At 40.6% G+C, this 27,841-nt stretch overlaps 1 protein-coding gene across 1 annotated transcript; it reads left to right on the top strand.

Annotated features, from left to right (window-relative positions):
• LOC117267934 (homeobox protein Dlx4a-like) lies at nt 1-27,841 on the top strand. The gene is made up of 3 exons (XM_033644011.2): nt 1-827; nt 7,716-7,912; nt 24,063-27,841. The coding sequence occupies exons 1-3, from the start codon at nt 500-502 to the stop codon at nt 24,303-24,305; spliced, it is 768 nt and encodes a 255-aa protein (XP_033499902.1). The 5' UTR covers nt 1-499; the 3' UTR covers nt 24,306-27,841.

Raw genomic sequence — 27,841 nt, 5'->3', positions numbered from 1 at the left:
GTGCAGACTCACAGTGCGCTCTGAAGAGGAGGAACACACTGCGCTCCTCTCAACGCCTCCTCACTACACGGGAGGGAACCGAGCACCGGGCTGCGGGTCCAGGACGGAGAGGAGAAGGAGAGTACTCGGTGTGGAGGATTTTAAATCAGGTTTTCGGCTTTTTTCGGAGAGTTTCGGGGGTTTGTTTTTGTGAGCGCCGCCGCGCGTCCTGTCCGTCTAAATGGTGTTTGTGACTGAGCGTGAGGTCTGCGGAGCGCTGAGCTGGGATGTAGCGGAGGGCAAACCCACATAGAGCCGCTGTGAAGTCTTGTTTTCCTGCAGCGGGAGTCAGAACAAAAGGTAGATGACATTTTAAGAGGCTGCTGACTGTTCCTGGAAACTCTCCTCTGAAAGTCTGCAGACTCTTGTGACATTGATGGTGGCTTCCTTCATGATGGCCCCCCTCCGGAGGTCATACTGACCCCTCTGATTTCCCTCCTCATCACTGCCCCTCACCCCAATGATGACTATGAGCTCTATATCGGACACTTTAGTCCCGCCCGATCCCTCCAAATCCGCCTTCCTGGAGTTCGGCGGCCACGGGTACCCCGGGCACCAGCAGCCCTCCCCGGGCCTGTCCCACAACCACTACCCGGTCCACGGGCTGCACGCTGTGGGCCCCTCGCAGCACGACGGGCCCTTCTCCTCCGGTGCATCGTCGTACGGACGCCCGCTGGGATACCCGCCCTATCACAGCCCCGTGAGCGCGCACCACCCCGGGGCCTACCTGCCTTATCAGCACGGGGGTCACGGCGGCGCGCTCGGACACACCAGACTGGAGGATGCAGGTCGGTTCACACAGAAATATTCATGTTGTGCTTTTTATTTGCAGCTCCTAAATATTATGGAGCGTGACGCGCGTGGCGCATTTTCAGGTGCTGCTGATGTTGAAAGATCTCAAACAAAGAAAGAGCTCAGCCAATCACATTGTTCCATTCCCTTATTTCATTTTTATTGGTGCTAAAAAAAATCTATATTTCCCATTAATAATTTAATGTGTCGTCTTAACTGAAGACAAAAGTTAAACTGATGCGCACAGGGGACATTAAACGCAACATTACGCACAGAATAATGCAGCTGGAGTTGAACCCTCATCTCTCACAGATGTTTGGTTCAAACACTTGAAGTCTATATTCCAAAGAAACATGAAAATGAACCGCAGCGCAGCGCAATAATTGGATCCATACACAGGTCCGCCGCAGCGTTATGTTCAGTGTACTTTGGGGTTGGACTGGAGATGAGTTTAAGGCCCGCTCAGACTGTGGGACTCTCCACAAGAAGCAGCCGACACCGGGCCTGTGGTGTCCCGCAGCGGCCCGGGAGCTGCGCCCTCTCCAAACCCAAAGCCTCAGCCGTCATCTGCCGAGTAACATCCGGCCTGTGTCTGCTGCCTGAGCCCACAGGCCTGCATCTATCATCATCATCATCATCATCATCATAAAAATAATAATAATAATAATAATAATAATAATAATAAACTGGACTCCACGTTCAGCCTGATAGTATTACAGGAAATAATTGTAGAATTAGATTAAAAGAAATTGAGCCAGAAAAATTGTTTCCTCTTTTACAGATTTTTAACTTTATTTCAAAATAAATTATCACAAGAAATTTGAGACGTAACAGATCAGTTCTGATTAAAAATGCATAACAATACTTTAAGAAATAATAAAACCTTGAAATTCAACCTTTAAAAAAAACATTACATGTTGACAGCAGCTGAACATCTGGTGTCTTAAAACATGCTTCAGTTCAAACACAGAAAAATATTAAATGTATATAAACCACACATTTCAAAAAGACATAAAACACTTTATTGTAAATGTTCAATGAAATAATGTTTGGTTCCTCTCAGGCTGCACAAACCAAATAAAACCATTAAAGAAAGCTACATTTAAAACATTAAGACAAGTTCAAACCTCAGATGAAACACTGACAAATATCTAATCATAAATAAAAACATGATCTGTGCCTTAAATCTGAATAAAGAACCGTAGATGAAGTTGTTTCAGCTCGATGAAAAAGATCCTTCGACAGGTTTATTTATACAGACACAATTTAAAGTGATTTACAGGAGCAATAAAAGAACATAAAAAAGACAATAAATAAATAAATAAATAAAGTGGAGAAAACAATCTGCTCTTTCCTGCAGCCTGAAGTGGACACTTCAATCATCATGTATGTGACATTATTATTAACACACGTAGAGTCTGAACATGAACCACTGTAACCACTGATGATAATAATAATAATAATTAAGGTCCTTGTTAACACATTCAATTAAATAAAGTGTGACTGCAGGCCAAATCATTTAGTTTCCTCCGTCAAAACTTTCTTCACATGCACAGTATCTAATTTTCTAAAAGGGTAAGTAGGATTTTTTTTGTTGGTGTTATCCACAATCTGTTTATTGACATTTTTTTAAATTAATAAGATGGAAAACAGAAATATTTGGTTGATCCAACAGTGACACAAATAAAGAATTGAGTAAGTAAAATAAGAACAATTCAAAACTAAGACAGGACAAATCCTACAAGACACACAAGAACAAAAAAAATAGTGATACAATTAAAATACAAAAAATATGTAGATGTGTGTGTGATGATAAAACAAAACATAAATCGTTACATCATAATTTAATGTCTCTTAAAATACATTCTTAGAGACATCATTGAGGAAAGTCTGCTGCATGTCGGAGTTAAGACTTTTTAACGGCACTCAGAATTAAGTTTAAAACTAGTTTTACAGTCAACAAAATGAAAGCAAATAAAACAACATAAATTCAAGATTGTAATAAATATAGTTTCACTATTTATAAATAAAAACAGAGAAAAAAATGTAAGAAATTAAACTGTAATCTCATTTTGTTAATTAAAAATAGAAGAAAGTCGTCAGGAGGTCCAAGAAAAATGATGAAGACAGCGATAAAAATGTTCAAATCTTTAATAATAATCACTTAAATATTATTGTAGAAAAACTCAAGATTGTAATAAATATAGTTTCACTATTTATAAATAAAAACAGGGCAAAAAATGCAAGAAATTAAACTGTAATTCAGTCTGTTTACATGTGAACTGATTTTATCCAAACTCAACTTTGTGCAAATTCCATTGGATACTGTTTAAATCAAACTTTATTTAAAATTTGTGCCGGTGCTCTCAGCTCGTCTCTGCATCATTTATAAATAAAGTTATTATTATAAATAAAAGACTCAAAAACCTCACGTTGCTTCATCAGCACTGAAGTTCCTCGTCTTTTAAAAATTATTTACAAACACGATTTTAAATTGAAAATGCTGCAGTATTTCATCAGCTATAACTCCTGCTGAAACACATGTTCGTGCAGATGCAGTTATTGGTGTTGACAGAGCGCACGGCGTCACCGCTCCCACTTCCCAAATAACTTTAATTTCTCATATTGGAATTTAATAACAGTTTGTTTATATGAGGTCAAACTGGGAGTCAAACATCTCTGACCCCAAACTGGTGACATCACTGAGTTTCATCTGTTTGTCTTTGTAAGTTTAGAATAAGACATGAAACATTTCCACAATAATAATAATAATCATATATTGTTGTTTAAAGTTTTAAGTTTAAAGGAGAATGGAACAAACTTAACTGTCACCTGAGTTGAAGATAAAATAAAGACGGCCAAAACTAAAATCAAGATAATAAACAAGAATTAAAATCAATGATGAAATCAGGATTTACTTTCGGACAGAAGTACATTTTTACGAGAGATTTAAACGACAGCCATGTTTCCTCGGGAAGGTCACTCCAGAGCCTCAGGGCCCTCATTTCCAAAGCTCCGTCCCCTTTAGTCTTCAAAGACGTCCGCCCGAGGAGCTCAGACTACCCAGAGGTTTATGAGGGATTAAAAGGTCTGAAGTGTAATCTGGAGTCAGACTGCTGTGATGTGATCAGACTTCCTGTTCGGTTCAATCTGAAGTCGTTCTAAAGGTTTATGATGAAGATGAGAAAAGAGGCCGTCGCAGTCATCGAGGCAGGAAGAGGTAAAAGCTTGTCTGACAGTTTCTGCAGCTGTGAAAGTTTAAATAAATCTTATTTCTGCGGTGATTAAAACACAACCGGACAGATTTACTGATGTGTCGCTCAAAATATAAATTACTATAAAACATGACACCAAGATTTCCTCCAACAGGCTTCATGTGTTTCTGTTTTATCAGAAGTCGAGGTCCAGTTTGTGACGATGTCCTGGGTCTGAATAACGTCAGACAAAAAGAAATAACACACATATATTTAAAGAGGAATTATTCAGACGCTCACAGCTGCAGTTTGCGGCACCATGACAGTAAAGTGAAGCTCACTGTCCTCAGAACAAAACATTATTATTGTTATATTAGATGTGAATCGCTGTATCAAGAGTGCTGAAACGACACATTTCACAGTTACGAGTGTGATTGAACATGTTTCGGAGCTCGTTCTATTCGTGTGTTTGACGCCACGTTTCCCAAGTTCAGCTGACGTTCAGACGTCTTTAGACTGTGTGAGCACTGAGTTTAAAAATCAGACTAACAGGCTCCGAAAAAGTGAAACTCAAACAGCTGCTGAGGAGCCGATCGTACGGCAGGAAATTAAGACCTTTGTTGGGGCGAGTGTGACGTCTCACACGGTTTATTTTACCAAGTCAGTGAGCAGGTGAACAAAGAACGATGGCGTCTGCAGCCTCTCTTTCCCTTCACTGCTGCCTGCCCCCTCCTCTACCTGCCTACCCACAATTCACCTGGTGTGCCCAAACAGCCCAAAACCTTCAACACAGAAGCAGCTACAGGTCTGCAAATCAACTGAATAAACTAATCCAGCAGCAAAATAACCACAAATGTTACGTAGCAAAGAATAAAGCAACACCAGTGTCAACAGAAGTCACAGCTTCACACGTCGCTGTGCTGGTTTCAAGTTTACTTCTCCACAGTGACTACGTCGCAGAGCTCTTTGTTTCCCTCTCGGCACTCGTCAGCGCAGCGCTGCCGTCTCTGCTGCCGTCTCTGCTGCCTCACGAGCTCAGTTACAGAGCCGCGGCGTCTTGTGGGGCCTCGGCTCGTCCACAGCTGTTCTCTCCTGCCACTGCAGGCTAACAGCTCATGTCATAACAAAGATCAGCGTGGGCGAACACACGGCCGCAGAGCTTTCTGGAAAAATGAGGAAAAGCCCTCTCGGCTGAGCTGCAGAGAGGATTTGTCTTTCTACCTGCATCTGTTCTGTTCAAGTCGTCACACACCAGAGTTTCATAAAACTGAATCAGACTGTGTTTACAGTGTTTTGTTCCTGGAGCTCAGAGACGTCTGTGCTCAGTGAAGTCTCAGTGAATCCAACAACATTTGTCCTCACTGAATTATTTTATGTCACATTTTGTTACAAATCAAAAAGCTTGATATTTTCACTTATTAAAAACAATCCCACGGTCATGGAGAACTTGGAAAAGTCTCATTTTCCAGGCCTGGAAGAGTCCTGGAATTAGTAAAAATGATTGAAAGTTTTGGGAATTTTGTTGTTTGTGATGAAATTAATTGTTACAGTAATCTTCCGGGTATAACCCTCAATGTAATGTAACATATCAGCGAATTTGTTTTTTGTAGTTTAGCCGTTGACATAACGTAGCTCTGATATGTGTCGGCTTAGGGCAGGCATGTCCAAAGTCTGGCCCGGGGGCCAACTGTGGCCCGCAGACCAATTTTAATCAGACCTCAGCTTGATTTTCAAAATATACCATAAGTGGCCCTTTACACAATAATGGTAAATTTTTACCCTTCACCTCACAGTGATAGGACTATCATACACTACATTGTAGACAGGCATCACGTAGGTACAGCTCATTAAAAGATAAAAATGGTTGCCTTTGTCTCACTTTAAAAACAAAACAAAAAAACAACCTTTTGATGTGAGAATCATTTGCCCCCAGGTGTTTTCAAGTTATTTTATCTGGCCCCCATTTAAAAAGTTTGGACACCCCTGGCTTAGCATGATGTATTGGTTCCAGAGTCAACGTTGCGATGTGCAATAGTCACATCGAAGGACATGTGATGTCAAGTATGGCAAATTAACTCTAAACTTATTTGATGTTTGATCCAAATGGAAAACTTGTACGCTTCTCATTTTCCAGGACTTAAACCGGCCGTCACGGAGAAGTTGTGAAAATGTGTGGGAGCCCTGAATTATGCTGTGTTTAAATTTTGGATGCACACTTAAACTGCTTCACTGTTGAGCCCGTGTGTGTTCTGTCCTCACAGCCAAAAGACATTTTATTTTTTAAACAAAAACTTCCTGTAAAATAACGCTGAACATGTTCCTGTCCACGCACCAATACAGCCGCCTGTTCTTACAAACTGTATGTTTTTCTACGACAAGTGACGCGTCTAAATTTGTACATATTACACATATTTTAAAAGGCTGCGATCACGTGACCAATGTGCTGACGGGAGCAAACAAAGAGGCCGTCTGTAAGGAGGCAGGTTGGGGTGGTGGGCGGGACACAAAACATGGACTTAACCCTGGAGCTGCGTGTTCGGTAAGGCAAGGCAAGTTTATTTGTAGAGCACAATTCGTACACAAAGTAATTCAAAGTGCTTTACAGAACAAGAAAATGCATTAAAATCACGGTACTGTCTGAGCTTTGAGTCACTTTAAAGTTCGCCCTCACCATGTTTCTTTTCCTAAACCAAACCTCAGTAACTTACGTTAATTACATAACTATACATTGAGGACGTAACGTCATTCGTGGGATATCATACAAACCATTCTATGAGAATACGCTGAACAGAAGCCGCGTGTATATTGTATAAAAATAGAGGTTTGAATCTCCAGAGGCTCCACAATATGATATTATCACGATACACAAGTCAAGATACAATATATTTGTGATTTAAAACATGTTACGATATACTAAGTTTAAGAATTGTCTTTTTCCAACTGAGTTATGTCCCCAAGAGAAAACTTTTCTAACATCTGTTTTATCTAATAAGATAAGTTTTCATTTTAATTGCAGCAGATTGTAATTTGTATTTGTAATATTAATAATTTATATTTCAATATTAGCAAAAAAAAGTACAAGAAAATTACCAGAAAATTGGCAATACAGAAAAGAAAAAGTAAAAAGTACAGGAAAGTACCTGAAAATTAAGTCTTCTGGACATTTTTCCTAAACTTATCTTTAATTCTAAATCTTCTGTTTTCTTGCAGTTTGCAGGACATTTCTTACCACGTTGCGTATTACCTTTTTCTTTATGTTTTCAGAGGAGATCAAACCAATTTGCTTCAAAGGTTCAAAAGTTTAAATGCGTGTGAAAGACGCCTGTACACAGCACAGTAAAAGTGACGTCAATCCAGGTTTTTAAGGGTTAATATATTATCTGTCCCCCACTTTTCCTCCTCCGGTCGGCCAGGCTGCGCTCACTCGTTACTTGTCAGTAACGGGAGCTGCAACTAAGAGTTTCTCCCCATTTTCTGTTCCAGTTTTCAGACTTGTGTGTTATTAATCAGCAACATGACCACAAGTGAGAATGTAAATTACAAAGCAGGACAGTGGAGGTTTGAGTTTGTGTCTTCCTCAACAGTTCATGAGCAGAAGTTGAAGCACTCTAACTGATCTTCTGTCTGTAACGTTCAGACCAGACGTCTGTCCCCACTGAAATCCTCCTGTTGATATTTATGTTTGTCCAGAACACGAGAAGCCGACGGCGGTGATCGAGAATGGGGAGGTGAGGCTGAACGGGAAGGGGAAGAAGATCAGGAAGCCTCGGACCATTTACTCCAGCCTGCAGCTCCAGGCCCTCAACCAGCGCTTCCAGCAGACCCAGTACCTCGCCCTGCCCGAGAGGGCCGACCTGGCAGCCAAACTGGGCCTGACGCAGACCCAGGTACGGTGGCCGACAACACACAACTTATATTAGATTTTTTTATTTCAAACTGATGCCTGGAATTAAAAAACACTTCTCTATGTTCCTCGGTTTAATTCTCACGAGTAATTTCTTACAGACATTTTATCGCTGAGGGTGAAACCATAATTATCTTTGATGACAGGAGTCGGAAACATTTCTAATATGAACAAAATGTTGGCTAATTTCTCTAATTGAGGGCGTACCTGCATCAGCTCACCTCAATTTCCAAACGATACATGACGCACTGTAAGGGTGTCGCCCCGAGCTATCGCTGGAGGGTAAGATCACAGCAAAGGTTCATATTAATACAACATATATGTCGTTATGTTTAATGGAAAATAGCCTGAGAGTGTGACTCCATCACTTATTGGTTCTGTGGAATTCCACGTGTTCGGTGGTTCACAGTGAAATAACTCGGATACAGAAACCCGAACAGGCAGCGGTACATTCTTGTTGGCCGGTGTCACCGTACGCTCCTCTGGCTGTAATTACACACTGGCACGAAATCTGATAAAGGTCATGTGATGTTTAGTCATCAATTGTTGTCAGGACACGAAACTGAACGACAAAGCAAGGTGAAACAAAAAGGTCAGTCACTGATTCTGAAGCACGGGCAGCGTGTGTGTGTGTGTGTGTGTGTGTGTGTGTGTGTAACTGTGAATCCTCCTTCACATGTCTGCAGCTGAGGGTAAAGCGATGAGTTGCCGCTGGTCATCTCTCCCTCTCAGTACTTTTTGCAGAACACTTATTACTCTGACTTGAGCACAGTTGCGATCGCGGTTCCAGCCGATCCTTAAAAAGTCTTAGAAGGCTTTGACTTCATGAATCTCCATTAATGTCTCACATCAATCTTTCAGAACTCATAAACATGCTGCAACATGTCGGGTTCCCACGCTCATGGAAGACTTAACAATTTGGAAAAATTACCAGATTTTCCAGGCCCGAGGTGACAAAGCTGCACTGTGGGCGTCACGGCGCTGCAGAGGAATCGCACTGTCGCCTCACAGCAGGAGGGTTCAGGGTTCGAACCCACTGGTCATGTCCTCCTGTGGGTGTGAGTGTGAATGGTTGTCTGTTTCTGTTGCCCCTTTCCCACTGCACCAAACACCCACCAACACCTGCTAACATCTGGTTTTTTAATGCAGCAGGAAGGGTTTTAATCGAGGTCAAATGACTCTGCTGTAGTTACGGGTATTTACCGCTTTTCACTCCAATCGGCATTGATGGGCACGAGACACTCAAATGAACTCACTAATTTTAGCCCCTTAACATGCGAGACACAGTAACGTGCAACCCATCCTCACTGCGACCTTGTCACATGTCCACATTTGGTCATGGACTTCCGTCTGTTTTCAAAATACACTTCTGTTTTCACAGGAAATGTACAGTTTGCATACAGTCTCTTTCAAAATAAAACACCGCAAATTGTTGCTTTCTTCCTTCAACAAACACACGTGGTTGGGTTTAGGAAAAAAGAACAAGGTTTGGCTTTACAATCTTACAGGAAGTGAACACCAACCTCCTGGGTGAAAGTCGGTGGTTGTTGGATTCGTCCACCTACTTAAACTTTTGCCGCCTTCATTTTTGTTGTTTTTCGAACGCGTTTCCCCTCCTCGTCCCTGAATAGCTCAAACTTAAATTAAATGTTTAAAAACTTCAAAACTAATAATAATTTGCCAAATGCGTCTTGCTTTAACGTCACCAAAATTCGTGTTTTATGTAACAAGAAATATTTGAACGTCTCACTACTTTTACTGATGCATAAAGCTGTATTTAGCTCCGCCCCTTCCACGACCCTCCCTTAAATAAACTACAGTTTAAGATCATGGCAGCAGATCCAGGCCTGCTCACAAATATCTGGGCCCCTAAAACAAGTCCTAATAAATAAACCCAAAGCCCACAGAGACAGCACCGGGCTTTGGAACCAATTTCACATAGAGCTCAAACTGTTTAATTACAACTTCCTGGTCTGTGATGCCATTGGCCCCAAAAAAGATTTTTTCCCATAGACTTAAAATGTGAATGGGAATTTTGTTTTTTTGCATATCTTTAATCCTTAATAAAAATGCAGCCCCTGTACAGTCGTCATGAATGTTTAAATTAGCTACAGAGACCAAAACTGTTTTTGTTCTGTAAAGTTTTCACATGGAGCTCTTTCGAGGCCGACTCACTCTTGGAGCCGGCCTCTAGTGGACATTAGAGGAACTGCAGGTTTTGGCACTTCAGAGTTGGCTTCATTTTTCAGCTCCGGAGGTTGCCAGTAGTTTTATAAATAATATGAATATTTTTATTCAAAATAAAATGTGGTTATTTATGTTTAGGATGAGTGTGATTGTTGCCCCCTTGAACAGCTGGGTCCGAGAAGCTTTCCCCTTTTTACCCCCTTATGGGGCCCTGAGGCGATGAGACGCCTCCCTCTCCTTCAGAGGAGGCGCATGCATGTCCCCGGCCACACTTCCTGTTTGCCTTTCAGAGGAACAACAGTCAGATTACGTGCTGCCTACTTTATTAAACCAGTGGACATCTCAACTTTAAAGAATTCCACATTCTGACACATGTTGTTATTTTTATGAGTATTTTTATTTCTACTTGAGTCCATATAATTGTGAATTAACAATACTTTTACTAGAGCACCGGTTTTGTTTACTCCACCCACCGCTGCACACATGTGCAAATAAAAGCCTCACGGCAGCCATTTTATCTGTCACATGAAGTCAGTGAACCAACACTGGACGCTGTCGTGTGTTTTTTAGCCTCTTCAGCATCTGAATTTCATATTGTGTTTTTACTAGACGCTCTGGGGCTTAATGACACTCCTTATATAATTTAACTATAAATAAATAAATGTCTAATTTGCCACGTTGCATTGATTTTATCCAGCTGATTAAAGCTGTGATATTTGCAGCTCTAAACACTCAGTCTGGGAACCATCCCAGGACAGATGTTGCACTTTTGTTTTTTTAATGTTGCCTGTCGAAAGTCATAATTTTATTGCTCTTATTTTCCATCTGTGAAGTGAGTTTTTACCAGAGAGAATATTATCATATATTTCTGTATGCAGACGGTTTTATGGCTTCAGACAGTCGTGGTTGGTTCTTTTGACTGTTTCCTCATTTCCTGAGTATCTGTAATGTGCACAGGAACAGTTGTTTTTCATTGGTCAGTTTATTTAAAGTTAATCTATTGTGAAATAACTTGAAATTATTATTAAGTACAAGCATAAATGAGGGATTATATCATCATGTATAACATTATGCCAGAACTGTCTTTTAGATGACAAAAGCTGTCATCATCTTGCTCTTTACCATTTATTTGATGTTTTCAAAGGCAAAGAGCAGCACAAATGTTAGCATTGTACATTTCTGCAAATTATGAATACGTTACATTTGTACGTTCTAGGGCTATTATTGCAATTTTGCGATTTATTACCTTTTTTCAACTATAAATTTATAAATTTAATATATAATAAACTGTAAATGTAATATTCTAGTAGCCTACCTAAAGTTTAATTTGTATTTGTCATATTAATAATTTATATAATGAAAAAATACATACTTGGCACTGTGTGATTACACAAAAATATTGCAATACTATGCAGTATCAATTTTTCCCCTACCCCTAATATGTACATTTCAACAACAGTTCATAAACCACTTAGTTATGGTTCAGAAAAGATCATGTTTTAGCTTAAAATACTGGTCAGTCACTTTTTGTGGCGCCACTCCTGCTGGAAAAACAGAGACTGGTCGCTACAGAACACCCACATTTTGTGCTGGAAACACAACGATGACTCGCAAACAAACAACTGGTTTTGTAGATTTTTGGTCTAGAACATTGGTCCACAGTTTGGCAGGCGTCACGCCAAGATGTCATACATAGCATCTGTACGTTAGCATGTAGCGGATATGTTGAAACTTTATGTTTAAAAAAACGCTGTGGTTAACTTTGGGTTAACTTTAGGCACAAAAACCACTTGGTTACAGCTGGGAAAGTTCATGTTTTAGCTTGAAATACCTCAGTTTTGGGGGCTACAATCCCGACAGGTAAAGCAGCAATGTCTCTGCAATAAACAGCCGCCTTTCATGGCACCACTCCTGCTGGAAAACACAGACTGGTTGCTACAAAACACCCACGTTTGGTGCGTAAAAGCCACTGGAAACACAGTGATGACGCTCTAATAAACTACTGGTTTAAATGGTTCTTGGTCTCAAACAGTCGTCTGCAGTTTGGCATGCATCACGCCAAGATGTCATACATAGCATTTGTACGTTAGCATGTAGCAGATGTGTTGAAACTTTATGTTAAAAAAAAAGCTGTGGTTAACTTTGAGTTAAATTTAGGCACAAAAACCACTTGGTTACAGACGGGAAAAGTTCATGTTTTAGCTTAAAATACCCCAGTTTTGGGGGCAGGTAAAGCAGCAATGTCTCTGCAAAGTACAACCTCTTTTTTGTGGCACCACTTCTGCTGGAAAATACAGACTAGTCACTACAAAACACTCACGTTTGGTGCGAAAACGCCGCTGGAAACACAGCGATGACTCTCAAATAAACTACTGGATTTGCTGTTTTTTTGGTCTCAAACAGTGGTCTGCAGTTTGGCATGCATCACACCAAGATGTCATATCCTCTTAAGCCCTGAACAAGACGGCTGCCATCTTGTTTTCTACATGGATTAGTGTATTGTAGTGTATTAGTGTGTGGAAAAAAAAGAAGAATTACCAGGATGGCAGTTAATTAAAATACATATTTTTCAATTATGGAAAACAGTAAGGGAGAAATTAAAAGGTAATTCAAGTTTTAGCGTTAGCTAGACTAATCGTGGATATTTCAACATTAGCTTTCATTTGTTCTCTAGAGTGAATTTAAATTGCTTTTCTCACATAATTTATATATTTCTATGACATGATACATTTTTTCATATTAAAACATGTATAAAAGAGAGAATCAGGTCTCAGTTCTGACCAAATACGTAAGCTAGTTACTGCATTTTTTTGGCTTTGAAAAATAGATATGTATCTTATCATACAGGAAGTTACTTTATACGGCAGAGACATTCAAACACAAACAGGAGACAGTTAAACACACAACAAGCAACAAGCTAAGCACAGAGGCTAAAATAAGTTACTGAAAGAGCACAAATTGTTTGTTTGTAATGTGCAATGTGGCTTGTCTAAAAACAGTATAAAAGAATATTAATATATAAATAATAAAAAGTACATAAAAAGCTTCCCAAAAAAATTCAAATCATAAAAAAACATGTAAAATGTACCTGTCTGAATAATTAAATAAAGAGGCAGTGTAGTTATTATATATAAACCACATTAATTCTATGACATTAGTAACAATTAAGAAACAAGATTAGAAACAGTTTTTGACACTGGGTCAAATTAGTGAAACAGGAGCCGTTGTCTTCATCAGCAACATGTTTTCTAAATGTCCTCTAAGTGAACGGGCTTACCGTGTCACAATACACACTCACTGTTATTTACAGCTGCTATCATGTATAATTATAATCATTATTATCACTGTTGTTGGTGAAGCTTATTTTGAAAGTTGTGTCATTATCAGAGAGACATTACACGTGTTGGAAAGGTGGAAAGCAAAGGTCGGAGTGTTGAACATTAAGGAAACATTATACAGCCGGATATTTTGAAATATGATACACCCGTGTGTGTGTGTGTGTGTGTGTGTGTGTGTGTGTGTGTGTGTGTGCTGAGTGTACATAAGCAGCTGATGTCATCAGATGAACTGTCCTAATCCTGTATGAATTAGCCAGCACAGCTCTGTTTACACTGGGAGCAGCAGATGATCCGTCCGTTTGCTTCGCCTTTTGTTGTGGCAAAGTGGTTTTGAATGCGGTTTACTACGAGTCATACTCACATGCATGGTTATCAGAGACGCACGATTTGCATCAGGGAAAATGAGCGTCGACTGACGGTATTATGGTCGTCATAGTATCAGAGTTTGGCTGACAAAGGACGAGGCTGTCGTTTGAAGAATGCAGACACATTTTTGTGGGATAAAGAATGTGGGTGCTTTTTTTTTTTTTTTTAAACCGGGCGCTTCTTTTTTGTGAACGTATTAAGGTGAGAAATAGCAGTGCTACAAAGGGGCAGTAGCATGGCGTGACTTCTCCACTAGATGGAGCCCTTCAGGTGTGTACTTTAGCATAAGAGAAGATAACTTTATTTGCCATTTGTACACCTTCACGCATTCTGGGTACACATGAATTGTTGTTGAGTCAAGTCAGAAATAGTACAAGATAAAGTGTACACGACAAGCTATAAATAGTATAATAAATACATGAATATCAACTCAATTTTTGCCAGTTTTGTGTTTTTAAACATTAATATGTCTTAGTATTTTTCAATGTCACAGAAACCACTGAGAGTGAATCGCATGTTTTGGACGTTATTATCATACAGTCGGTGATCTGACACCTGCTCTTCTCTCTGAGGCTCGCTGCGCTGCTGTTACCTAGCAAAAGTGGCGGCATCAGCAGCATGCAGCATCAGGGGCACTAGACAAACACCTTACATTGTTACGTTGTCAGTGACCTTTAGCGCCACATTTCAAATCGCTACCCATTAAGAGATGGTGAAATTTTAATGTTTGGAGACATAAATGTTTTGTCTTTCATCTCCTGTTGGCTGTGCTGACAGACAGACAGACAGACAGACAGACAGCAGCGTTAACATTTGGGAACATAGTGCCGACCCTCCAATCTCCACTGGTTGCTGTTCTGCGCCACCCACCACCTGGGTTCAGGTGGAAGCTAGCTAGTGGTGCCACTCTATTGTGATTACAGCTGGTAAAGCGGTTTTGTAATGATGTTGCTGGCGGAGGTGGGCACAATGTTTCCACAGCAATGCTGTTGGATCAGGATCACCAAACGACTGGCGTTGCTAGCTAGCTCCCACCCGACCCAGCTGGTGTGCCGTGTAGAGCTGCCAAGGCTTATGTGAGCTAACCAGTGGAGACTGGAGGATGGGCATCATGTTTCTGCATGTTCACGCGGCTAGCCGGCTGTGTGTCTCCCACCTGACCTGGTTGGTGCACAGTGCTGTAAACTGAAGAGTAGCAAAACCAACCTGTAGTGCAACATGTGCAACATGCGGCGGGTAATCAATTAGCAGTTAACCATAGACATCCCTATTTGCCAGAAAAGAAAATGAATACTGGAAAACAAGAAAAACATCAATGCTTCGACAAAACAGGCCAAAATTTTGTAAACTAACCCAAACTAATGTTACTAACTTAATCCATGCTAACGCCGTCCAATCTGGGCATAACATTTTCCACCCTAGATCCAGTTATTTTTGGAGTGTGGTGTCCACTAATCTGAACATATTACACACATACCGCCATCAGGTGGAGAAAAGTATGTTCTAAAGCATTCAGACAAAGACTGTCGGCAGAACTTTTTGATTTATTGCATTTTTGTATTGAAGAATCATTCATGTTAGAGTGACGCTGAATTAAAGTATTTAAAAACACAAGAATCTTTGTTCCACTCAGTTTAATTAAAATTGATCGCTGGGCACAAACTACGGAAAAATTTCTCAAGCTTCTGCATTACTGGGCGAGTGGAGTCTGTGTACCGCTCTTCTTCTTTGGCCAGACTTCCTCTGACTGAGCTAGCTGACTTCCTGTTGGCTCCCCGAACACATTAATGTGTTAAAATGATGACATGATGTAGCGTTTCTGGGCTTTCCATATTTTATCGGACTAAATGGATCCTCATCGATGAATTTTAGGGTGGTTGTGAAACCCAGAAGGTTAAATGTCCCTTTAACCATCCTGTAGTCGCCACGCTAAAAAAACGGTGTTGGTTTTCTCTCGTCTGGCTGCGACACAGTAAACTGACGCAGACACAGAACAGCCTGTGGTGAAACAGTCGTGTTGCTCTCAGTCAGCTGTAATTAACCCAGCATGCACATGTAACTGTGCAAGCACACAAACACACACACATTCCTCACACGCATGGCTGCACTTCAATCCACATGCACACGTGCATGTACTCAAACATACTGTATGTAGCTGGTGTGTGCATTTTCATACACATATACAGATGGAAACATAAACACACACACACACACACACACTTGAAGATAGTGATCATACACCAGATCTCTGTCCTGCCTCCACGCCATTAGGCTGGCAGCCAACCGCTGACCACCTCCATCCAAATCTCTAATGTTCCCAGACGCAGCTGAGAAATGGCACGTAGCACAGTTTGAACGTTTTCCTTGAAACTCTCTGTATCTCCAACAATCTCTTACACACACACACACACACACACACACTCACACAGTGCCCATATACAGTACGTCGCTTAAACCACTCACCAAATGGACGCCTTTTATTTCTAAAAATCCTCACAGGACAACTTTTTCGCCCCGTATTTAGGAATATGTAGAAACACTTAAAGGTTCAGTTTAATAAACCCATTCACCAGAATTAATGTTGGCATTATACCTTTTCTGCAAAACACAGATATGTTACATTTGCAAGTTATCATGTAGCAGATACACTAAAAAGTTACGTTCCAATAATGTTGTGGTCAATGTGTGGTTGGATTTAGACACAGAAATCACTTAAGGTTAAGAAAAAATCATGTTTAGGCTTAAAATGCCTCTTTTGTGGCACTGCTTCAGCTGGAAATGCAGCAATTTCCCAGTAAAAAACAACCGCTTGTCGTGGCATTCTCCCAGCAGGAAATGCAAAAAAAAAAAAAAAAAGTTTTCTGTCCTCGCTGCAAAAGCAGTGACATCTCAATAAAAACGGGGAAAAAATTGCATTGACGTCTTGGTAAAAAAAGAAAAAAAACCTGCTTTTTGTGGCTGGAAATACAGTGATCAGTGTTTTGGTAAAAAAAAAAAAAAAAGCACTTTCCACTGTACTAACTCTGTTGGAAAGGCAGCATTATCTCTTAATTATCCCAGCAAGAAAAGCAATGACGTCTCGGTAAAAAACGATCACATTTGGTGGCACTATCTCAGCTGGAAATGTCAGCGATGTCTAGGTGTGGCACAAAACCCGCTGGAAATACAGCAAAGTCTCAGTAGAAAACAATTGCTTGTTGTGGCACTATCCCGGCATAAAATGCAGCGACGTCAATGTAAAAAAACAACTGCTTTTCAGTGCACTAACCCTGCTGGAAAAGCAGCGATAACTATCTCAGCTGGAAATGCAGCAGTGTCTCGGTCAACACACAACTGCTTTTTTGCCATTACGCCCCCAGAAAAGCTGCAATGTCGGAAAAGAAAAAAACTCTTTTTGTGGCAAAGTTTCTGCTTGCAATACAGTGATGTCTCGGTAGAAAACAACTGCTTTTCATGGCACTATCCCGGCATAAAATGCAGTGATGCCTAGGTAAAAAAAAACAAAAACATACTCTGTCTTTTGGCACAATCCCCTCTGAAAAGAAAAACAGTGACAGGTTGCTATATCCTTGTTTTGCGCCGCTGGTAACACAGCAATGACTCAATAAAAAGAAAACATTATTCCTTGCTGGAAATGCACAATGTCTTAATCAAAAACAACCACTTTATGTGGCACCATCCCGCCTGGAAATGCAGCGATTTCTCTGCAAAAAACAAGTGCATTTTGTGCCACTATCCTCACTGAAAAAGCAGCAATTGGTTGCTATAAAACACCCATGTTTTGTGACCTAAAAGAGCTGCTGGAAACACAGCAACGGCTCATTATAAAACAACTGGTTTTGTTGTTTGTACAGTGTCAGCTCACATACTACGTCACTTTGGAAACACTGATATGATACATATGAAACATGCAAATATATTTGTGGTTTACAGAAATGTACAATACCAACAGTCCCTCCAGCTGAGTTGAGTATATCATGTTCACACACATACTGCACACACACACACACACACACACACACACACACCCAGCGGCACCTGGCCTGCCTCTCCGCTAATGTCAGTGTCGTTGGCGGCGCTCTCAGGGAAGCTGTCAGCTTCGTGTTGCTGCTGGAATATGAAACCAATAATTAGGGCAGAAATCCTCTCACTGAGGCTGCATTAACTTAACGTGCTGTTGATTGACTCCTGGGCTCATAAGCTCCGCTCCACACATTCACTTTAGGGTTTCATCCGGGTAATTATTATACTGCAGGCACTGCGGTTTGGTGGCTGTCATTTTTATTACATTAGTCTGCAGATTATTGAAAATAAAGCCGCACAGTTTTGTTTTAAGCTCGACTGCAACGACTGTAAGGACAACTCAATTCTTATGTGATTTGGATTTTAATACAATTTACTGAATATAGAAACTGGAGGACTTGGAGAAAGAGTTAAAAGTACAAGTGCAAGTTAATTTCTTATTAAAAAGCATCATGCGGTGTAATTACAATGCCATTGCTTATTTATGGCGTGGCAGTTTGATTTTATGTCTTTGCCACCATCCACACTCACTCCTTACAGGCTGTGATTGACGTCAGCAGATACGCTGGAACAATAGAGATCACATTAAATGTCACGTTTGGCTCAGCGGGACTCCTTGGCTCTTCCAGCTGAAGCTTTTTTGATGATTGGGTAAAAGGGATAATTTTTTTCCACATATTTAGAGTCAATTAGAGCTGTCTGAAATTAGATTTTTAATAGAATAAAATATCTCCCATAAACCACTTCAACCATCTTCATAAATATCTATAAACTCTCGCGGTAATAACTCCCAGGACTGTCAGTGTGGAGAAGAAAACAATTTTAGTGCCAAGTGTGTTTCTTTTCCTTTCTCTTTCATCTCTGCTCTGGAGCCAGCCGTGCAGCTCCAGTCCTCTGGGCGTTCGTTTATTTTTTTTTTCCTTTACGGCGCAGTTAAAACCTGTTTGAGACAGAAGTATCCTTCACTGACTGAATGTAATTATTCATGAATCATTTGTTCCTGCTAAGCTGACAGGTTGCCCGAGAGGCATATTCATGTAATTCGACGCTCAATTTGCAAGCACGCTGGAAACTGAGAACATGCCAGCTATATCAACAACAACACAATTGAATCATCTAACCACAGAGATATGACTGGAGTGATATGCAGCTCAATATTTTGATATGTCCTAATAGTATCATGTCTGTCTTATTCAATGGAGCTGCTGCCTCAAGTGTTCAAAAGAATTTATACACTTTCTACAACAAGCATCAGTATGGGACTCATATCTTTAGTTATTTATTTATTTATTCACGTATATAATAAAAGAAAAACAAAAACATACGAAAATGCACAAATGGGATGAAAAAAAACCTGAGGGTGTTTTAAAAGAAACCCACTGCTGTATTTGCTCAACACCAACTTATAAACTGCAAAACCTTTTTTGAAATGATCTAAAAGAAAGTTAAGAATCAATGTATCCTCATAGAACAGTTTGTATGATGTTCTACGAATTAGCCTCCCACGACTGTCCAATGTACAGTTACGTAATTAACGTAAAGTAACAGATGTTAGGTGTAGGAAAAGAAACGTGATGAAGACGTACCTTAAAATGACTCAATGTTCATTTGGTCTCGAACACAAGACTCCAGGGTAAAGTCCACGTTTTTGTGACCCGTCCAATCTGCAACCTGCCTCCCTACAAGACTGCTCACTTCCTTCTCTACTCTACTGTAGTGCATTGGTCATGTGGTTGCAGCCTTTCAAAATATGTGGGATATGTACGAATTTTGGTACATTAATTTTTGTGGGAAAACGTAGGAAGAGTTTATGAGAGCAGCCTGACAGTACAGTTTCCAACAAGACATACATAAAAAAGATGGGATAGAAAAGAAAAAGAAAACTAGGATTACAGCGCTGCTCCACAAATACTACGATTCTTTTTCAAAACCTAACCTACGTAACTTTAGGTTAAGTACGTAACTTTACATTAAGTACATAACGTGATGAGGCCCAACCATGATTCTTTTCCTAAATCTAACCTTTATAACTCTATGTTAAGTATGGAAATTTACATTAACTTCATGACATGACCAGAACCGACGCTGATTCTTTCCCAAATCTAACCTTTGCAACTTTAGGTTAAGAATGTAACTTTATGCTAAGTACATCACGTGATAATGCCCAACCATGATCTTTTTCCAAAACCTAACTTTGCACTCCACCCCCATTTTGTAGCAAAAACGCCTAAAATGACATACCCAAATTAAAATGACTGTAGCTTCTGAACCGCTCTGACTACATGCATGCATGAGGTCTTGCCAGAAAGAAAACTCTCTGAAGTTTCTTGTGAAAGTGTCAGAAACACTCTAGGTGATACAGAGACAGAGTAATGGGCCTCTGAAATCAGTTATAAGTTGAAGATTTTGTCTAAAATAAAATAAAAAATGTCTTTCAGGATGAATAACTGTCTGTGGCTTCATCTGAGCAGGTAAATGACACTGTGGGGCTGTAGGCACACTATCAATGAACACTTGTTTCAAATTTGAAGAAGACTGCTCAAAGTATGACCATTCTACAGTGTTTTTACCATGAAAAGATCCAGGCGGAGCTCCAAATGACAAGTGGGTTACTCTGCTTCAAAACAGTCCTATCAGTGATCAAACAACACTCAGCCAGCTTCAAACATTGTACCTTATTGAAATCAGGTGTGATTATGATAGCTGATGTTGTTTATGACACAGAAACACCATAAAATATCACCAAATAAAGCCATATGAATCGTGAAAGTTATGATCCCACTTTCTAGACGGTGTATCTCAGCCAAAAATAGTGGTAGGAGTGAGACTCTTACCTTTTATAAAACAGCTAAGTCCCCGCTAACAGCTCCACATAAGATCACGAGTAATCCTTTAACTTTTCCCCTCGAAAAACGGCATGACATGACTTGTCACCACTCATAGTGATTTTGGACTTTGTGTGTTTAGGCTCCTCTGGTGCCAAATACATAATAAATACGAGAAAAACAATGTTATTTTTGAAAAGTCGAGAGCTTCCTGAATCCGGCAATACCAAACATCACATGGTTTGATGACGTAGTGCGCCTGGGAGATACCATTTAACAGAGGAGGGGCGGGCGAGGACGTCGGCGTCCTGGCAGAGTTAGAGAGGTTAAGTATGTAACTGTACATTAAGTACATAGTGTGATGACAGCCAGCCATGATTGTTTTCCTAAACCTACCATTCGTAACTTTAGGTTAGGTATGTAACTTAATTTTAAGAACATAATACTACAACGCCCAGCCATGATTGTTTTCCTAAACCTAACCTACGTAGCTTTAGGTTAAGTGCATAACTTTACGCCAAGTGCATCACATGATGATAGGAAATCATGATTGTTTTCCTTAACCTAACCTACGGAGCTTTACGTTGAGTACATAACTTAATGTTAAGTTCACAGCATGACAGTGCAGGACTTTAGGTTAAATACATAACTTTACGCCAAGTGAATCACGTGATGATGGCCAGCCATGATTCTTTTCCTTAACCTAATCTCATCGGTTTGGTGCTAATCCTTAAAATCTCTTATGAACATTGGAGGATTCATTGCAGTTCCATATATTTTCACGGCTTACATCCACTGTATCACAACTCATTAACACAGTGCTGCACTCCGTCAAGAGACAGTGTTAAACATCTTTTAAAAAATCAGAAATAAGGTGAAGCAGAGAAGCTGGTCCGTATAACTGGACCTGTGTGACCAGGGCTGGTTTAGTAGAACTGATCAACAGGTGAGGTGATAACAGCAGATCTGAGACCAGTTACAAAGAAACCATGAAAAGAAATGAGAAGTGAATTATGAAGAAATGTAAATACAAAAGTTCCTATCTGAAGTTTATTGGTGTCAAACATATTAAATAACTCCAGGGTTTGAGATAATGGGGCAGTGTAAGCGTTCCAGCTTATACATGTAATTTTACGCAGTTAAAAAGTTATTGGTACGAACCGTGTGTCTATAGGAGCCACAGTGTTGTAATAATTATCCTGTATGCAATGGTATTATTAACTCCTGTTGTATCACTGTAACACTCCCACAGAAGACACAGTGTCTGTGGTGCCACAGTGGCGTTAATGTCGGCACTCCTTCTGTAATGGTATTTCTGTCTATTATGTTGCTGTTGGCTTGTTATGCTATAACTTTTTATGATTATTGCTGCATCTGAACGTCTCATTATAAGCTAATTGTAGGTTATTTTACCGCATTGTTATCTCTAATGGTGTTCCTGACAGGTGTGGCTGTGGTAGGTGTAGTATGTCAGTGTATCGCCATATAATGATACACCAAACGTTCAAACCACTGACAGGTAAAGTGACAAGCATCGATCATCTCAGTACAATACAACCTTCTGCTGGGAAACCTTTGGTCCTGACATTCATGTAGATGCCACCTGACACAGTCCGCCTACCCAAACACCGTTGGCATGGCAACAGCACTGCCTAATAGCAGTGGCCCCCCATTTTGTTAAAACTGCCCAGGGACAACCTGAGGAATGTGACAAAGTGGTCAAGGCGTTGACCTGGCCTCCAAATTCCCTAGATCCCAAACTGATGGAGCATCCATGAGACATGCTTGTACCACACCTCACAACCCACAGGACTCAAAGGATCCGCTGCCAACACCCTTATGCCAGAGACCACAGAACACCCCCAGAGGTCATGTGTCCATGCCTAGACAGGTCAGAGCCAAGTCTGATCCATGGAGGTCCTACCGTGGAGCAAAAGTACCTCTGGGGTACTGGCATGTCCCATGAATCTTTAATTAGATTGGGATCTGGGGAATTCGGAGGCCTGGTCAACACCTTGAGCTCTTTGTGATGTTCCTCTGACCATTCCTGAGCAGATTTTGCAGTGTGCTATGGTTTACTGTCCATGCGCATTGAAGTGGAGCTACAGTCCCAGCTGGATGAGGACATCTAACTGGCCTACTGTCCTTGTCCCAGTACACAAGCACGGGAGGGGAATCCATTTATTGAGCCAAGTATGTGCGACTCCTCTACGATAGGTGGAGATATGCCCCCTTTCAGCTTGTTAGTATTGGACCTTTTTCCTGTTGACCTATTACGTCACAGACCAAACAATGGACAAACAAGTTAGCTACGGTTAGCTAGCTGCTAACTGCTACCATGGTGGACAACTTTACAGCTCTGTACATTTGGTCCGTCCAAAAAGTCACGGCTCTGGATGTAGATTTCTCCATGTTGTTACCGGCTTCTTCTTCTCTTACACATTTAATGCTATTGGACTTCCGGGTCAAAGCCCGGGGCGGAAACTGTGGAGCATGCTCAGAGCGCCTCGGCCAGTTTGGGTCTGATTGACTGTATACATGCAGGAGTCACATGATCTGGGTGTGTTAGTCCCACTGTGACACATTCACTGCAGGAACATTTCACTCACACTGACATGTTTACAGGGATTTTAAAAGTCTGACACAATAAATCCATTTTCTCTGATGTCTTATTTTGCACAATGAATGAATATCACATACATTGAAGAGTATTGTATTTCATGTCTCCATCTGCTGGTGGCCCATCATCATAAGAGTATGCATGTATAATATGATGTGAATTTCACGACAGAAGGACTTGATCATCACTAAAATTAGGTGGGAAAAAAGTGGATATATCGATATCAGTACTGGTTATTGGCCAAATAAGTTGTTATATATGGGCAAAAGATCCAATATCATGCATCCCTAGTGCTGCTGCTTTTTTTGTCACACATGATCATAAAGTGAACAGCTTTGGGTTCTTGGAATATAATTATAGTGCATATAGAGCCAGCATATTTTAAGATCTAACTCCTTTAAATTTGCTTTACAAGTAAACCTGATTTGATTTGATTTGATTTGATTTGAACTGGGGGTATTAAGGATTTATTTCAACCAAACCAGAGCTGTTGATTGTTGGAACATTGCAAAGACAAACCAAGACAGTTTTGGGGAGTTTTATTTTGTTTCTGTTGACCTTGAATGAAGTGTTTTTTCTAAAGACAAAATTCATTCACTATCAAACCCGAGGCAACATGCTGACATTTCTGCAGCACTACGTCTTCAGTCACTTTTACTTTGAGTAATTTTTTCCATTGTTTGGGAACAGACCTAATGAGGTGCACACTGAAACATCAAACATGTTGTCTGCATCAGCTTCTAATCTGTTATTAACTCTTTCCTTGTTCTCCAGGTGAAAATATGGTTCCAAAACAAACGATCCAAATACAAGAAGATCATGAAGAACGGGCCCTGTGGACCGGAGGGAGACCACCTCGCCCCCCCACCGCCGTCCTCCTCTTCCCCCTGCTCTCTGTGGGACATCAGCATGGCTGCCAAAGGTGCGCCGGTGCACTCTGGAGGATACATGAACAATTTTGCTCACTGGTACCCCGGACACCAGCAGGACTCCATGCCCAGGACTCAGATGATGTGACAGTCAGGAGGACGCAACACTTCCAGGACTAATTATGGATTTATACCAGCGAGATGACTGGAGCTGTTAGAGACACGGACGTTTTTAAGAGTTTGAGCCGCTCTGGAGGCAAAAATAATATAACTGGCAGAGATCAAATGCAGTGAACAGATACTGTGTCTTTACTTTAAGCTGGAAAGGCGTGCAGAGAGGCTGCAGCAGCGACCCCTGAGTGTACTGAACGGAGCGAGGGTTGGTTTAATTACTTATGAATTCATGTGTAAGGGGAAGAATGTGTTATTTCTTTTTCCAAAAGTCAGTCAGTCCTGCCAGTCACGTTATTTCTGCCTCCAGAGGAGTTCAGCCTGCCAAGACTTTTTTCATTAAGCTACAATTCAAATCTAATGCCAGGCCTGCGTCTGTGATTCTGGACTTTAAGGGTTTTTATGTCTTTTCAGTGGGTTATCAGTCGCCAGAAGAGAATGTTGGCATTGTCTCTGCAAACCATGAATATCTGACATTTACACGTTTCATACATATCGTATCAACATTTCTAAAGCGAGGTAGTATATGAGCTGACTGTGTCATCAGGAGGTGGAGGGGATGCTGAATGGCGTAACAACTAACAAAACTGGTTGTGATTTACTAAGTCATCGCTGTTTTTCCAGTGAAAATTTAGTCACCAAATGTGCGTGTTTCGTAACAATCCACTGTCGTGTTTCCAGTGGGTATAGTGGCACGAAGAGCTGTTGTTGTTTACTGAGACATTGCTGCGTTTCCTGCCAAGATAGTGCCCCAAAACCAGGTATTTTAAGCCAAAACATTGTCTTTTCTGAACCATAACCCAGTTGTGTTTAACTAAATAAAATAATATTTGCCAAAGCTGTCACTATATCCAGACAGTAGTACATGAAATACATCATCTTCCTCTGTCTCCTCCTTGTGTTCCAAATGGCAGTGCCAGAATCCACGGCACCTGAATGAAAGAAAAAAAACATATGCAGCAAAGACGAGTACGTAAAGAAAACAAGACAAGACAAAATGTAAACCAAAAAGAAAGACTAAACCGAAGCCGAGATAAAACAAGAAAGCTTGGGATGTCGGTTTTGGTTAATTTTGCTTTCAAAAGGCCTACGGCCATTAACCAGTGACCCTTGCTCAGTGAGCTTTAGTACTAAATATTTTGCCTTTTATTTTACTTTCTGTTGGCTTGCTGACAGACAGCCGGCTAACCACCTTAACACGTGGAAAAATAGCACCCCCTATCCACCCTCCAGTCTCCACCAGTTCCTTGGCTGCTCTGTAGTGCACACCACCCAGGTCAGGAGGGAGTTAATGTTAGCTAGCAACACCGCTCATTCAGAGATTACAGTAACGTCCCCCCTTAGCTAGCTAGCTCCTAACAGACTTCGGTCAAGTGCAGTGTAGTACAGTGAAGAGTAGCAAAATTAACCTGTAGGTGTAAAAAGTCAAAATATTATCAGTTTACCAATTAACGGTTAAATGTTGACAACCCTAGGCTACACATCAGAGTTGCTTTTCCAAGGTGAAGAGAGCTACGGGGACCTTAAAGGTTTCTAAACTAGTGCTGGTTCAGAAGTGGTTTGAGTCTTCCTTTGTTTTTCATCGTCGGTCTTCTACTGATTGCTTATGCTTTGCAGAATTCTCTTGGCTCTTATTAATTGTTTCTGTCCAGGAGCAGGCTGTTATCACAATTTTTTGTCATGTGTTTCACTACAAACAGCAGTGCACCTGAATTCGTATATCTCACGTATTTTGAAAGGCTGCGATCACGTGATCAATGTGCTGATGGCAGCAAACAAGGAAACAGTCCCAAGTGCCAGTGAGGAGGCAGGTTGCGGTGGTGGATGGTTACAAAAAAAAAAAAAACTTTAGCTCAGGACATTCCCCTGGAGTCAAGTGTTCAGGTCTGTGTGATCTTTGAGCACACTTTGAGTCATTTGAAGGTACGTCCTCACCATGTTTCTTTTCCTAAACCTAACCTCAGTAACTTTACGTTAATTAGGTAACTGTATAAAGTCATTTGTGGGGTGCAAATTCAAGGGATATCATACGAACCGTTCGATGGGAATACATCATCAGGAGCAGTGGATTCTTGCAAATGCAATTAGGAGCAGTAGGAGGAGGCAAAGGAACAGATAATCTGTCCAATTTATCCTCAGACAACGGTTCATATGGAATCCCACGAATTAATGCCCCACAAATAAGGTTACGTCCTTAACGTAGTTATGTAATTCATGTTACTGTGGTTAGGGTTAGGCAAGTAAAGTTGCTGAAGTTAGGTTTTAAGAAGGAAACATGGAGTGGACATACCTTAAAATGACTCACAGTTTACACGGATCCGAACATCGGTCTCCAGGGGAAAGTCCTGTGTTTTGCGACCCGTCAAACACCCCAACCTGCCTCCTAACTGGACCTCTCAGGACCGCTTCCTTCTTTACTCCAGTCAGCACATTAGTCACATGATTGCAACTTTCCAAATTACATGGGTTACAAATTTTGATGCATTTATTTAACGTTTGTGAGAACAGCCTGATCTGTCTCGTACTTGGGTCAGGATACAGTGATAGTTATATAAAATAATAATTATATAAAAACAGAACCACTAACCACAACATTTTTGAGCATTTCATAATAAAGTGCAAATGTAACGTATACATGGTTTACACAAACTAAATGCCAACATGTCTTCTTGTGATTGGGGTTTTGGTGGGGTGGGTACATGTGTAAAAATAAGGGTTCTTCAGGGTCTCTTCAGTGCTGGTCTTTACGGATCTGATTCAGAGAACCCTCTGGTTTGATAAGAAACAGATTAAAGAACTTCTAATGTTTGTGTGTATTTTTGTAATTCTGACAGGGTGTGTAGCATATACAGCTTTACAGAGCCGTGACGGAGGGGTTGATTACAGCACCAGCAGAGGCTCTGATATGAACAAGCAGCTATTTTATGGTACTTATAATCCCCCTTTTTTAAGACTGTATGGGAAAAAGGCACTGAATGGACGAGGTTACTTTATTGTATGAGTCAAATTTTATATATATTTTTTCATTATAATAAAAAATCTAAAGTTGCTTTAAAGGCCCAAAAGAAAATGACAGAAATGTATTTGAAAGCCAAATATGTGTTAAAAAAAATGTGTCTCATTCTCATAATTAACTCCATTGACTAATTTTAAGTAACTGATCACATCACTCCTGCAAGTCTTTGTTTCTGTTGCTGTTGGATGGAGGGACTTTGCTGCACAAAAGGGTTTAATTAATTGATTGTGAACATTTCACCTTTCTTTTTTTCTCTGATGGATTTCAGTTTTGGTTGCTGTCACTTTAAATGTTTGATCCCAAAACTCGTTGTTTCTGCTCATCTTCTGAAGTGGGAAACTCCTGCAGTTTACAGTCGCCATGATTTGTTCAACAACGTCTTAAATTAGAGTTAGAGTTAATAGAGTTAATATTTTGCAGATAACACATCGGCTATGGGTCAGGACGTGCCATGTTTTTTGGAAATAAATCAAACCCAGTGATCACTGCCCGCCCTA

This window comes from Epinephelus lanceolatus, chromosome 18 (genome assembly GCF_041903045.1).
Source record: "Epinephelus lanceolatus isolate andai-2023 chromosome 18, ASM4190304v1, whole genome shotgun sequence".
NCBI lineage: Eukaryota > Metazoa > Chordata > Actinopteri > Perciformes > Serranidae > Epinephelus > Epinephelus lanceolatus.
The sequence above is the reverse complement of the archived record's forward strand: the minus strand, read 5'-3'. Positions and strand labels throughout refer to the sequence as shown.

Bases quoted from the DNA above. Each gene is read 5' to 3' on its own strand.
- LOC117267934 (XM_033644011.2), top strand. From the start codon at position 500: ATGATGACTATGAGCTCTATATCGGACACTTTAGTCCCGCCCGATCCC. The intron at 828-7,715 runs GTCGGTTCACAC...ATGTTTGTCCAG, and splicing joins CACCAGACTGGAGGATGCAG to AACACGAGAAGCCGACGGCG. The intron at 7,913-24,062 runs GTACGGTGGCCG...CTTGTTCTCCAG, and splicing joins TGGGCCTGACGCAGACCCAG to GTGAAAATATGGTTCCAAAA.